Source organism: Furipterus horrens, unplaced genomic scaffold (genome assembly GCF_987537825.1).
Source record: "Furipterus horrens unplaced genomic scaffold, mFurHor1.1.pri manual_scaffold_16, whole genome shotgun sequence".
NCBI classification, from domain to species: Eukaryota; Metazoa; Chordata; class Mammalia; order Chiroptera; family Furipteridae; genus Furipterus; species Furipterus horrens.
This window is the reverse complement of record NW_028327186.1, coordinates 395,263-410,305: the sequence shown is the minus strand read 5'-3', so window position 1 is coordinate 410,305 and position 15,043 is coordinate 395,263. Positions and strand designations below refer to the sequence as shown.

Genomic DNA, 15,043 nt, shown 5'->3' with positions numbered 1-15,043 from the left:
GTACATCATTGCGGGTATAATATGCTAACTTTTGTGTAAGGTAAAAGAAAAAAAGACGCCCAAAGCCTGTGCCCAGAAACAAATAACAATGACTACCTATGGGACACAGGAAGGGGTTTGAGAACACCCTGTATGTTGTGACTTCTAACACAATAAATAATTACCATTTTCAAAAGTTAGAAGTTCAATCATAAAAAGCCAAAACCTAAAACTGGTAACAAGCCAATAAACCTAAGTTTATCAAAAAGAAAAGAATTTCGCCCCGACCAGCATGGCTCATTTGGTTGTGTGTGAACCCACAAAGCAAAAGGTCACGGGTTCGATTCCCAGAGAGGGCACATGCCTGGGTTGCAGGTTCGGCCTCTAGTCAGAGTGAGTGCAAGGAACAACCGGGCAATGTTTCTCTCCCTCTCTTTCTCCCTCCCTTCCCCTTCTCTAAAAATTAAGGAAGTCTTTCAAAAAAAAAAAAGAAAAGAAAAGAAGAAAAGTATTTCAAGGGCCTTCTGAACTACACATCTTTAGTCATATAAAGTCCAAGGGAAAAAAACTTAAACTTTACACATTGGTCTTACTGATAATCACAGTTTTGACATTAAAAATTTTACTATTTCGTGTACACTGTTAGATATAGCAATGTTAACATAACAAAACCTATGCTTATGATAAGTATGTTGGTGTTACTAGAAACTAAGGTTTTAGGTGAAAAAGAGATAAAATCAAGGAACTCTTTAAGAACTGGAACTGGAAATCTCAGTACGACTTCACATTTGAATACACCTGCTCGCCCACCTCGGGAAAGGAGCTAGAAGCAACGGCACTCTAGCAGGGATGAGCACACCCAGCGCCCACACAGTGGCTTCTAAGCACCACTTCCCTCTATAAAACCTGGGCTCCCAGAAAACAGGCCGATCCGAGGACCAGACCTGACAAAGTGAGCCTATAGTATCTTGTTTTTGCACCAAAAAAGCGGGTCAAAGCCTGTTGGGGACCACTGGCCAGATTTCGAACAATTATGAGCATCAAAATATATAACAACTGTAGTGGACAGCAAATGTAAATAAAACATTTACATCCATACTGATACTTAAAGGGAAAAAACAGCCCTGGCTGGCAGGGCTCAGTGGGTTGGGCAGCGTCCTGCAAACTGAAAGGTCACAGTTTGATTCCCGGTCAGGGCACCTGCCTGGGTTGCGGGTCGGGTCCCCAGTCAGGGCATGTGCAAGAGGCAACCAATCAGTGTTCTCTTTCTCACATCAGTGTTCTCTCCCTCTCTTCCTCCCTTCTCAAGTCTAAAAAATCAGTAAAAGAAAAAACCATTTTTAAGAAACAAAAATAATAAAAATGCTCTTGCCTGTCGGGCAGGGGCGTGGCAGGCACCCAGAAAAGAAAGGCAACCACCCCGCAAACTGCAGGGGCCGCAGACGCCTCTTATCAGACGCACAAGCCACTTCACACTATAAGAGATGCATCTATTTGCCCCCCTTTTAGTGAAAGGCTGGGCCTTCTCTTGGTTCAGGAGACCCACTATCATAGTTCCTTGTCACCATTCCAGCATACACCACCTTCATGACACATCCACTACTTCCAGTCTCGGTTTCTATAATAGAGCAAGAATTGAGCCCTGGCGGGGTGGCTCGGTTGGTGGGAGTGTCATCCCGTGCACCAAAAGGTTGTGGGTTCGATTCCTGGTCAGGGCACGTACAGGAGGCAAGCAATCCATGTGTGTGTCTCTCTCTCCCTCTGTCTCTCTGCCTCTGTCTCTGTCTCCCCATCTCTCTCTCTCTCTCTCTCTCTCTCTTGACCACATGGATCTACCGGCTACCAGGGCCCGCGGCAGGCTCTCTGGGCTCCAAAAGTCTAAGCTTTACCATGAAGCAGAAACTCTGGATGTTGGCTTTTCTTTTGGCCTTGCTGAGGTCAAGGTTGGAATTTTTCCACGGCAGGACAGAGGGAGATGGGACATTGAAAACCCAGGGGCAGATTTCCACCCAAATAAGCCATTTGCCACACCACAGTCTCCTGTGCGTGGGTCCCTGGAATGCTTTCCTCATGATCCCGTGGAAGAGCCTGATTTCTACCCACAACAAAACTTCAGTGCTCAGGCAACGGATGAAGACAGAGGAAGAAACTAGAGGGAGAGAAGATAACTTAGGAGGCCTTTGCCAAGAGCTGTTGCCCTCCCCCAAGAAAGGATGAGAACCTAACCCAAGACAAAGTAGAATACTTAGGACATTTGAGATCCAACGGGACCGACGGGAAAGGTGAAAAAGAGGCTGGAAACAGAACTGAAATGGAGAATGTCTCGGTGTCGGCCACTGAGGTTTGCACTGACCCCTGAACGTAAACGAGGCACTCCTCTCTACACACACGTAACAAATGCAGACGCAGACTGTACTGGGACGGTCAGAACCCGATTCCAATCCGTGCCTAGAGGAGACGCCGAGGGCAGAGCAGCGGCTGTGGACCAGCGTCCTGATCCCCGCCGGCACACTGGAATGACCCCAGCGTGGCTGGGCTCCAGGCACCAGTGTTTGAGGAGCAGCCCAGGCTGAAAAACACTGCTATTTAGAGCTACTAAAAAGAAAGAAAAGGCCATAAGAGGAAACGTGTAAAGAATAAGCCACGGAAGAAGCTTATTAATGTGGAAGTAAGAACTCTTACCACTGCCCATTCTTTATGGCTCGGGCAGTGTCAGCAGGGCGAAGCGCAGGGCAGCTGCGTGGACGGTGGAGATGGGGCACCCCAGGGACTGAGGGCCGAAGACGGAAATGAGCGTAGGACTCCAGTAACCACCCTTCTAAGGGCAAGGATGGAGCATGGAAAGGCGTCAGGAAGGAGGAATATGACCAAGACAACGAAGCAAGCATGCTGCAGGAGGACTTGAAGGAGCCAGACCATGGAAGGCAGAGACGAAGCCCCAAGGAGAACATCCCAGGGCACTGGGTGGGAAGCTCAGATGCCCAGGAAAAGCGGCCAGGGACAGTGGAGAATAACCACAGCACTGGAAGAACAGCCTGCATGGGGAATAAAAATCACTTCAACTTGTCAATTTATGAGTATTTGTACAGCCCTGATCAGTGTAGCTCAGGTGGTTGGGCATCATCCTGCTAAGTGCGGGGTCGCAGGTTCAATTCCCGGGCAGGGGACATGCCTGGCTTATAGGTTCAGTCCCGGGTCGGGGGCATAAGAGAGGCAATCAATCAATGTTTCTCTCTCACACTGATGTTTCCCTCCATCTCTTTCTCTCTCCCTTTCCCCTCGCTCTAAAAATAAATAAACGCATTTTTTTGAAAAGTGTCTGTACAACTGTCTACACTTAGTCTTTATTAGAAGTTAACTTACACAAAACTTCCCAATGGGTGACAATAGAGGTTTTACATTTTCCTTAACTTTTTTTGTACAGAATCCAGATACTTATAACTAGTACTATTCCATGCTAGGACCCTTTTCCGTTTTGCTCACCTCCTTACGTCACATCTCTAACATGACACAGCAAGTAAAGGCAAAGTCTTGAAAAGAAGCCAGCAGGGTCAGGGAGGTCCTGATAGGCCCAGTTTTGAGGGAACTTGAATAGAAGTTCAAGTACTTGACCAAGATCACACAACACCAAGGCAGTCAGAGCAGAACTGGGGAAGACGCCTAACTCCCAAACTCGTTCTTTCTCACCAACACTACAGCGTGCACCCACAAGTGCGGTGAGGAGCGGTCAAGGCCCCCACATGGGTGCTACTGACACTGCAACACCAGAAAGGACTGGGCAAGGCGACCTTTAAGGTCTCTACTAAAATGACTACTAAAACAGCCCTGGCTGCTGTGGCTCAGTGGATTGAGCACCAGCCTGCGAACCAAAGGGTCGCCGGTTCGATTCCCAGTCAGGGCACAGGCCTGGGTTGTAGGCCAGGTCCCCAGTTGGGGGTGTGTGAGAGGCAACCACACATTGATGTTTCTTTCATCCTCTTTCTCCCTCCCTTTTCCTCTCTTGAAAAACAAATAAATAAAATGACTACTAAAAACAAATAAAATGACTGCTTCACAAGTATATAATTACCCAGTATCATCCAAAATAGAATACATCAAGTCAATAAACGGCATTCTGATTAACTTACAGGTTAGAAAATGTTTCTTTTTCCTATCTTTAGAATATGCCTGAAACGCTGTCTGTTCAAATATCTGCAGATGACTATAACAAAGGTATCTGCTTTTCTTAGCCTTGCAAAAAAATACTGAGCACCTACTGAACTCCGGAGAGCAGAGCAAGCACAAAAAAATTCTAAGAATGAATTTCCAGAGCAACTGGAAAGGTCAGGCAGAAACGTAAAGTACATCTGTCTATAGACAGATAGGCGGCAAGGAAGCTGAGCAAGCCTGGGACTCAAGAAGGGCAGCCTACAGGGCCTAAGGCTGTTTCCCGACAGGCACCTGCCAGTGCCCTGAGCAGGGCTGAGACCTCGAGCTGCTCAGACAGGCTGGCTGGAGCCAGCGTTCCCACGGGGGAGGGAGCAGGGGTACCGGTAAACACACCACCATGCTGTGAGGGGCACCTCCATGGCCCACACGCACAGGAAGCGCAGCTGAGGTGGAAGCCGACCGCCCTCCCAGGGAAGGAGCCCGGTTCTGAGCATCTCAGTTCCCGACAGCGCTGCAGTGGCCTGGCATTACTAGGGCTGCTAATTTGATAATCCCCTCTGGAGGAGCATGTTGTTATCCAGAGCCTCAAGTGATCATAAGAGTTTACATGCAAAATCTGGAATTCAAAAATAATAATAGGTAAGACCACATGATTGAAAAATGAAAAAACAGGACAACAGAAACTGATCAAGAGTGAATCCAGAAAACAGAAAAGTAAACACAGGCTTTGTCTAAAAAGGAGAGCCTGAGCAATGGATTTAAGTGCTGACACTACTTGGCAGATGCCAGCCCAGAGCACGGACAGGAAGAGGAAAGGGGACACAGGACAAGGAGCTCAGGCCCTGGCCGGGTAGCTCAGTTGGTTAGAGCGTCATCCGAATACCCCAAGGTTGCAGGTTCGATTCCCCGTCAGGGCACAGACAAGAATCAAGCAATGAGTGCATAAATGAGTGGAACAACAAATTGATGTCTGTCTCAAATCAATAAAAGAAATAAAAAATCTTTCTAAAAATAAAAATTAAAAATAAGACTAAAAGCCCGTAAAGCCTCTGACACAGCTTGTTACTACAGGGGTCAGCACTACAGCCCAGCCCACAGGCCAAGTCTGGCCCACCACCGGACCTCATGTGACCCACGGACTAGCTAAGCATGCTCTCCCCACTCTTCAGTGGTTGAAAGGCAATCAGGAGAAGGAAGATATTGCATGGCACCTGAAAATTATGACATCAGACTTCAGTACCCATGAAGTTTTACTGGAGCCCAGCCTCACTCGCTTGTATGTGTCGTCTGCGGCTGCTTTTGTAAGGGGGGGGCCGGAAGGCCAGCAGCTGGGGCACGGGACGCAGTGGGCGGGGCCACGTTCCCGAGAGACGCCTGCGCGTATCCACGGCACGTGGCTCGTTTCTTAGCTACGCGAACGGCTGTGGCCGCTCCACAGCGCCAAGGGGATGGGAGGGACCTTGACCACAGAATGGTGACAAGAAAGCTTACGGGGCCTGCGTGAGATTCCGCGAGTGGCCAGGACAGGTCACCGCACGGACTGAGCCACAGGCCTCAGTCAGGGTTTAAAAACAAGGCGGCAGCCGCTTTGGCACGCCGGGCCACGCGTTCGAAAGGACGCAGAGGGCCACCCCGGCCCGCCGTGAGGCCGGCGCGCAGGCAGCTGTGCAGGTCACAGGCTGGTCCCGCTCGCTGCGGCTGCGATCGGGCCGGCGGCGGCTGACCCCGAAGCCACCAGGACTCCGCCCTGCAGACCCGGACTCTCTGGACTCTTGGAAGTCGGGACACGTGCAGAGGACACTCGCTTAGGGCTGTGCCTTTCCTGGACGTCACCGGGATCCAGTGCAGCACGGGACATGCTCTCCTGGACTTTTACATGGAGGCTGATGACGTCATAGCCCGGATCCTGAAGGAGGCAGCTGACAGGTAGGGATGGGGAGCTGCCGGGCATGCTTCTGGTTTATAGCCTTTTGGGGAGCAAGGGAAGCGCTGCGTCCCGGGGAGAACAGGGCTCTGAGCTGAAGTGCCCACAGCTCCCCCAAGGCCGGATACTGTAAATAAAGACCTGCTGCTCTCGGCACTAACTGTTGGGTCTTACACGCGGTACCACGTCCCGAGCCCGCTTTGCTCGGCAGCACTCTCGCAGGCCAGCAGGAGACGTGGGCAGCTGGTGCGGGGAACACTTGGCCCACAGCAACACTTGCTACCTGGCCGTTCCCAGAAAAAGCCTGCTGACGCTGTGTTCCGCCCCGGCCCCCGCGCCACGGCGGACCGCAGACACAGCACACGTCAGCGGGCGCAGTCACCAGGCAGGGGGGGCTCTTCTACAAGGTCTGAGAGGAGAAACCACAGAACAGGCCAAGGGAGGAAGCAAAAAGGCGGGAATCAAATAGCCAGCTCCCTTATCTCTCCTCGCCAAATGGTGACTGTTCACCCCACAGGGAGCTGGCTCCTGCTGTCCCCCACCTTCCAGGCTGTGTCGTCTGCTACGTGGTGGGCAGCTGGGAAACCAGAACCCATGCCCCGCTGCGTGACATGACGTCCGGACGGAACACGGAAGGGCAGCCCACAGGAACGCTGGGGTGTCACGCCAGAGGGGGGAGGCGGCGCGGTCAAGGACTCCATAGGCTGTGCAAGGTCTGATATGTTCGAGCAATGGAAAGATCAGATTGAAATTTCAACGGAAAACTGGAAACTAATAAAAAGTACACAATGTGGCAGTTAAACTGCCAAAACGCTCTACACATTTAAAATAAATGCACGTTACTAAACAGCTCAATAAAATTCGTTTAAACAAAAACATGAAAAATCTAGACCCCCAAAATATCTAAAACTTAACCCAATGAATGAGATTATAAGCAGATTAATAAAGCCTCTGCTTCTACTGATGAAAGATTAACTTCTTTAGCAGAAAACCAGACAGAATATATCAAACAGCTGTTTTCAAACACTGGCTAACAGACAGCCCAGAACTGTGACCCCTGAGCGGGGCATCACATGGAGTAAGGCCTGCAACAGTCCAAGCTACTGCCTAGGAGCAGCTCCCAGGCAGCCGCACAGGAAAGGGGAACCCAACGGACCCCAGAGGCCTTGCTGAGTTGGGGAGACAAATCAGCTATAAGTAGGTCAAAATAACAAGAACACGGGAGAGGAGGAAGCTGCAGAGAGAAGGTGATCTCTAGAGACGGCAAGAGGGGACACAAGTCTCTGGCTGATCAGAGCACAGGATGAGAAAATCTCCAAGGCTTGGGGTTGTCATGAGAGAGGAGGAGGAATCCCCATGATCCACATTCTGGGAAAACGTGGTGTTTCCACCACCAGAATGGAAAGACGTCCCAACACAACAGCCTGAGGATACGGCCTTCACAGGGCAGAAAAACCAGCCCAAGGCTAAAGGATGTCCTAGATCAGTCCAAACAAGCATGATGATCAAGCTCTGAAAAGGTCAAATGGACCGAGTAATTTACATGCACGCCACACAAAAGTAAGGCTCTTTAAAGAAATAAGACAAAATCCAGCACAGAAAAACATCATTATTTATAATGTCCAGCATTCAATGAAAAACTACCAGGCATGCAAACATGCCCAAAACCAGACCAATCAATCAACAGAAATAACAGAATCAATCAATAGAAATAAATCTGGCAATGACTGAGATGACGGAATTGGCAGATAAGAACAGTAAAAGCTCTATTACAGATATGATCCACATGCTCACAGATAGAACAGGAACAGGATGACACGTGAAATGAAATACACGAAAATGGCCTCTCTAGAGATAAAAACAATATATCTCAAGTGAACACTTCAATGCATAGAATTAATAATTAGACACTGCAGAACAAGACGGCTATTATATGCTGTCGTCGTCGGCAGCCGTCCGTCTCGAGAGACGATGGTGTAGCTTCTTAAGAGTCTATCTGCACCGCCGAGAATGGCTGTGCAGTCCGACTCGGGAGTGACACGGTATCTGTCTCCTCCCGTGCTGAATCGACATCTTGCGATGACGCTGGAGTGTCCTCCCTCCCTTTTAAAACTCATTTAATCCAGGCTCTGCACGTAACTCCAGTAGTGATGCCCACCAGCAGGCTTCATGCGGATCTACAGGTAGTCAGACATCTCAGACCTCTGCGTGCTCAGTTCCTCGGGAAGGGCCCAAGGGAACGTGTCTCCCGAGCTCTCACTCACGGATAAGTTTGTGTCCTTTTTACCTGGAAAGTCAGTTTGGCTAGAACATAAAATCATGGCTCACATTTTCTTTTCTTGGGGGCCAGAAATATGTTACTCAATTTTCTTCTGCATAAAGCCTTGCTGTCAAATGTCTGGTAGTAACCTCACTTACTTCCCTTTAAAACTATTAGTTTATTTCCAAGAAACAAAGCTAAAAGCTAGTTCTTAGAGGAAAAAAAGAGAGAGAGAGAAAGAGAGAGACAGTGGATTGAGCGCCAGCCTGCAAACCAAAAGGTCACCGGTTCGATTCCCAGACAGGGCACGTGGCTGGGTTGTAGGCCAGGTGCCCAGTTAGGGGTGTGTGAGAGGCAACCGATCGATGTATCTCTCGCACATCAATGTTTCTCTCCCTCTCTTTCTCCCTCCTTTCCCATCTCTCTAGAAATAAATAAAAACTTTTTTTAAAAAAGAATAAAAATACATGAAAGTAATCACAAGTCATTATGAACACAAATTAAGTTACCTGTATTTACAAATTCATTTATTTCTACATTGCATCTATCAACTATAAAACCTGAAAACAGAATTTACCAAGATGTCCATATTTACATTTTTTGGATCTACTGATTTTTCTAAGCATTAAATGACAATATATATGTGGACATTTAATCATTTTAAATTTAAGTTTAAGAGCTAATGTTTATGCTTAATCGTTTTAAATTGAAGATTAAAGAAAAGACAAACAAATGGTCCGGGTCTCATTACTGATATACTCAACAATGCTGATGGACCTCAAGGGCATTTTGCCAAGTAAACAAAGCCAATCTCAAAAGGTCACATGCCATATGACATTCTCAAAATGACATAATCATAGAGAGGCAGAACATGTGACTGCCAGGGGTGAGGGATGGTGGAGGAAGTAGCGCGTGGCAGGAGGGAGATCTTCGTGAAGCGACAGTCTGGGTCTCCCCTGTGGTGGTGCGTACAGGTGACAAAATGGCACAGAACCATGCACAGCTGTCATGTCGCTTTCCTGGTTTTCACATTGTGTCCAGTGTCACATGCGACGCAAAGCACTGGGGGAGTCTGGCTGAAGAGTGTGCAGCAACCTCTCTCCTTTCTATGCAACTTCCTGTGAGTCTATTACTATTTCAAAATAAAAAGTTTTTAAAAATTGCTTCATGCATATCTAATTGCATGCTCCACTTTAAAGGACCCAAAAATAGACACTGTAGGAAATTCATCTGAGTATAGCTTATGCAAGAAAGAACAGGATAATGCCATTCTTGGGCCCTTAGCCTTACATCGAGCTAGTAAATAAATATGCATGTATGTTTTTAAGAATAAAAAGCCTTTAAGGTTTCATGTACTGTTTTTTATCATAGTTCCTTTGCTTCATTGACTTTTTGGTTCACTGCAAAACCTACCAACCACAACAGACAGGACTTTCACTGTCAACAGAAAGACAGCAGTGGCAGTGAATGCAGCTGAGACCTCCTAGCTCTGTATTTTACTGTCCCTTAAGAGTTGTCAAGGAAAGCATGATAATTCAAGGGGCTCCACCTGACAACCAGAAAACAGAGGTGGAAGAATAAAAAGCATATATGTAAAAACCAGGTATAGCTGACAGATAACGGGCACTCCACAGCTGGTGGCAGGGTCCTAGGCCTGACGCAACTCAACATCTACAATCAAGAAAGTCTAGAATCTGTATCTGTGTTCTTAATAATAAATACATATTATAAGTTTTCAGTCCTCATAAACGTTTACTTCCCAAAGTCACTCAAAATTTCTAGGGCGTTTCAAGCAGAAATGGCCGTAGGAAAGAGGTTTGCTAAATCCTGCGGCTAAGAAACATGTTCCTACCCCGCATGTTAGCCATCAAACAGCTGTCAATTCTATCCCCAATACAAAGCTTTACCTTCGAAATGGGACACATCCCACTGCAGGGGGAGAGACGTCCCCAACGAGACAGGGAGGGCAGAGCCTGTCAGTACAAGGCTTACATCCTCAGGGTGTGTCTGTAGGAAGGATTCCAAAGAGTGGAACTGTGTCTGAGTAATCCCTTAGGGTAAAACAATGACATTCATTCCTCAGGTTCAATAGGCAATGCAAGAGGAATTACAGAAAACCAGTAATAACCTTTTACACGATATTAAATAGTTTTAACAGCCTAAGGCAGTTTTCCTCTGACGCACAATACAAAACCCAGGCCTCTTCACTTACCCCTGGGGGTAGTTTCCAAGACTTCTGAATAACACTCAGAGCATCTGAGAAGGGCCAAGCACTATACATTATGCTGAATAAATCAAAAGTAAAATGGTAAGCACTCTTAAGGGCTAAGTGCTATTTCTTTTCATGTGTATCTGCCTGACTCATTGCAGGCACTCTCCTCAGCATCAAACTGGTTTTAGGTCAAGATGCTAAACCTCGTATTTAGCACTAATTTGATTATGATTACTAAGGGAAAAAAGTCTTCATTAGGTAAAGTCCTTTGCTTCAAAAAAGTCTCCCACAATACATACACATGCATATAAAAACAATTCTTAAAATCCGTTTGCCTGACCCGCAAGATTTCAGAAATAAAAAATTACCTCTCACCTCCCCTACCCCGCTCTAAAATAACATGACAAAGAAGCAGACAGGAATTGCTAAATAAAACACAATAACCAAGAGTCACTACTATGCCAATTCTTGACCCAACTTTTGTGCTTCTTTAACTTAACATTACACCACGAATAACAATCCCACTATCCACAACATAGTTCTAACACTTGGCTCTCGTATCTGCCAGGACTCAACACTTTGAAAGAATACATAAAGTAACAAAGAGGGGCCCTTCTCCTTCAGCACACGTATCTATGACTCCTGACAAAAGATCACACAGTACATGAGATGGTATTTAAAAAGGAAGATTCCTTGAGAAATACTTACAATGTTTAACCTCAGGGAAGAGAAAAAAGCACATACACTACAAAGTATCTCCGACATTTCTTTCTGCTGGCAATATGGAGTTACAAACGTAGTTTCCCCCTGCCATTTGCAAGACAAAAACACCTTTGGGTGAAGGGCAGGCCGTAGAAATATTACGGCTCTCGGGTGTTCCATGCTATCTGGACAAGCTTGCAATTACCTTATTAAATCAAAACATTAGAGAGTCGAAGGCCAACATGTGTCTCCACGTGATCTTTGTAAATTACATTTATGAGGGTGACAGAGGTTAACAGGATACATGGGTTTCCAGGGCACGAGCCTGCAACACATCCTCTGTACGTTGCACTGTGTGCTGTTTCCACGTTTAGAGGCTAAAATCGGAGCACTGCTCTGAACAAGAGCCATCACGACGACACAACCAGCAGCTCACCTACCCTCTCGTCTCCCGGACACAAGCAGGGGCCGCTATAAAACGAGTCAGACCCTTCGGAACGTAACACATCCCTGCAGGCCACTTCTCTGCCGCAGGATGAACCGAACGTCTTAAAAACTATCACTACACAGCTACCAAAATACCATTAAGCATGACACACAGCTCTTAAAAACAGTTTAAAATTGTGGCATAACTAGATCTCAAGTTTCTCGCCTTTACAAAGCACTGTGATTAAAATGTAGCCACACACGCCGTAAAAGCAGCCATAAAAAAGCAGACAGAATGAACGGCACGTTTTAAGTCATTGGAAATAACCTGCTTCTCCGAGGGGGCAGGGCCCGATCTGCCTGCCCCTCCAGATCCTACGGCAAACCTTCGCCGGACCCCTAACCATGGAGGCAGAAGCGGACCAGGACAGAGGCTTGTCCAAACCCACCTGTATGTCTGTCTTCAGCCATTTCGAGTCCAGTCGAGCCTGGGCCGCCAAACAGAAAGACTCGGAGGGCATCTTTCCTCCCGCGGCCTCCCCGCTGTCGGACCTGCAGGTGAAGCACAAACGCTGACGACCGACGTGTGGGAATTTTACACGGACCCTCCCGCCAGGCTTCGTGCGGCAGAGAGAGAGGGGCAGGGAGAGGAGGGAGAAGAGTTGCGGGAGGAGAGTGAGGGCGGCGCGGAGGAAAGGAAGACGGAGAGACGGGGAGGGAGCGGGGGAAGCCTACTTCCAACGCGGCCCCGGCCCCACGCGGGGCTCGCCTGCTCCCTGCACTACGGCCGCGAGACCTTGAGGATAATGGTCGGTCACGGGAGACCGGACCACAATGTCACCCCCTTCCCTTAAACCCGCAGGGGAGCACACGCACGGACGACCCCAAGCCCGCGTTTTAACGACAAATGACAGCACCGTGCACCGGCCGCTTCACCCCAGGCCAGTCCCTGGAGCATGAAACATACGAATCAAAATTCACACTTGCAGGAAAACCCAAAACAATAATCACTTCGGCAGAGAAAGACAGCCCGAGACGCGCGCTGCGGCCGCTGCGCGCAGGCCCAGGTGCGGCGGCCGCGCCCACGCCCGCCGCGCCCCGGCTCGGCCCAGCCCCAAGCCCCAGCCCGCGCGGCCCCAGCCCGTGGCGGCCCTCGCCGCCCCCCTGAGACTGAGACCTGAAGCGCAGAGGCCCAGCCGCCTCGCACAGGCGGCGTGCGGACACTGCCTCACAGCCGCCACTGGCTCCGCCCGCGCCCGCGATCCCGGCTCCTCTCGCGGCCGGAGGGGTGTGCCCACGCGGGACTACCCCCCCCACACTTCAGCCAATCGCAGTGAGGCTCCTCCTCTGGCCCAGCCAATGAAGAAAAGGATCCCCTTCTCCCCTCTTCCGGATTCTCCCGCTTCCTTCAATCCTGCTTATTTTCCTTCTTGGAGCGCACCCCTTGCAGTCAGGGCCAATCGCAGGCGCCGGGAGGCGGGACTTCCGCCACACGCACAGACGCACGCACTTACTGCGATTCCGGACTTCCCGCAGCCATGCGGAAAAGGTAGCCTTGGCTGTGGGAGTCCCGGAGCCGGAGGTACTCGAGGGCCGCGCGGCTGGGTGGACGCCCGGCACCCGTAGAAATAAGGGCGCTGCGCGTGAAGCTGGTCAGAGTGTTCCAGAGCTTCGTCCTGTCTGTCCCGGTGAATGCAACCAAAATCCTGGGCAGAAAACTTGGAGCATCTGTTAGCAGGGCAATCAGGGAGAAAATCAAAACTTTTCATCCCGCTGAACTGTGGCCATAAAACAAACCTTAAGAAATCTGTAACATCACAGCAGATGTTCAATAAGTGGTAGCCTTGCAAAAATAAATAAAAAAGAGAAAGAGAAATATATAACGGTAGTTTGTTTCCTAATTATAATGGAATTAAATTACAAATCAGTAAAAAGGGACCGGACAACCTCCAAACACTGAAAATTAAAGAACATAGTTCTATTGGGGGAAAAGGGGACAACTGTAATTGAAAAACCAAAATAAAAAAAAATTTAAATATTAAAAAAATAAAATAAAATAAAATAAAATAAAAGAACATAGTTCTACATGGGTCAAAGAAGAAGTCCCAAGGGAAAATGGAATTATTTTGAATTGAACAAATATTAAAATATATGATCAAAATTTGTGGAATTAAACTAAAGCAGTGGTTAAAATGAAGTTTATGCATTAACTACTTATCTTAGAAGAGAAGAATCTAGAATCAAGCAAAACTCCCATTTAAGAAATTAGAAAATAAGAAGAAGCAACACCAATTCTGCACAAACTCTTCCAGAAAATTGAAGAAGAATGAACATTTGCATTCGTAAGGCCAGCATTACCCAGAAAAACATTGAAAGAAAAGATCAATATTCCTCATGAACATAGAAGCAGAAATTCTTAGCCAAGTTTTTGCAAGTAGATTCCAACAACATATGGAAATATTAATATGTCATAACGGTGGTGTTTATCCCAAGTATTCAAGATTACTTTAACATTCAAAGCTAAGTGACATTCACCATGAGGTCATCTGAATACGTGCAGGAAATGCTCTTGACAAAATCTTATTACAAAAATTCAGCAAACTGGGACATCAGGAAAACCTATACACAAGCCAAAACAATCTTCAGAAAGAACAAAGAGGACTCACACTTCCTAATATCAAAACTTCCTACATAACTACGACAAACAACAGTGTGGTACTTTCATAAGGATGAACCCAGTCAGGGCACATACATACATAGCTTCTCTTTGCTGGGCAACCACTCAGCCAATGAAAAGCCAGGACACTTTGAACACCCAGTGTGTCCTCCAATGAACTCTTCGTTTACAACAGTACCTCTGAACTTACCCTTTCCACTATTAAAAAAAAAAACCTTATTCTTCCTTATTCTCTGAACTTGTTCATGGTTTGCCTTGAGACTGCATGTCCAGAATTGCAATTTTTTTGTTGTTCCCAAATAAAGCTGTTTTGCTCATTCCCAAATAAAGCTGTTTTGCTGGAGACGTATCTGGCTGTCTATTTGTTTAAGGTCAACATTATCCTAAAAGTAGCCTCCCTTGAATCTTAACACTTGTAGAAAATGAGGCTTTGTCAATAGAAACTTTCCTCAAGGCAGCCCAGACATTGGAGTTATTTAAACAAAGAACTAAAATAAGCTACAGTATTCCCTCACGTATCGCGGGTATTACATTCTAGACCCCCCCGCAAAGTAGGAACCTTACATTTATTCTACACTCTTAAACCTACGTAACGTTAACAACATACGTATACAGCACTGCAAAATCCCATGATATAGCAAAAAATCCGCGATAAATAATTAAATGTAATATTTTTTAAAATCCCGTGATACAGTGAGGCTGTGATAAGTGAAC

General features: G+C 47.3%; 1 protein-coding gene across 1 annotated transcript in view; it reads right to left on the bottom strand.

Annotated features, from left to right (window-relative positions):
- Nucleotides 1-12,910, bottom strand: part of HERC2 (HECT and RLD domain containing E3 ubiquitin protein ligase 2) — a 176,397-nt gene extending 163,487 nt beyond the window's left edge. The window contains exons 1-2 of the mRNA XM_090263730.1: nucleotides 12,830-12,910; nucleotides 12,102-12,204 (exon numbers count right to left, since the gene is read on the bottom strand). Of these exons, the coding sequence (XP_090119856.1) occupies nucleotides 12,102-12,173 (72 nt within the window). The 5' untranslated portion in view covers nucleotides 12,174-12,204; nucleotides 12,830-12,910. The remainder of the gene's footprint in view (nucleotides 1-12,101; nucleotides 12,205-12,829) is intronic.
- Nucleotides 12,911-15,043: the final 2,133 nt, after the last annotated feature.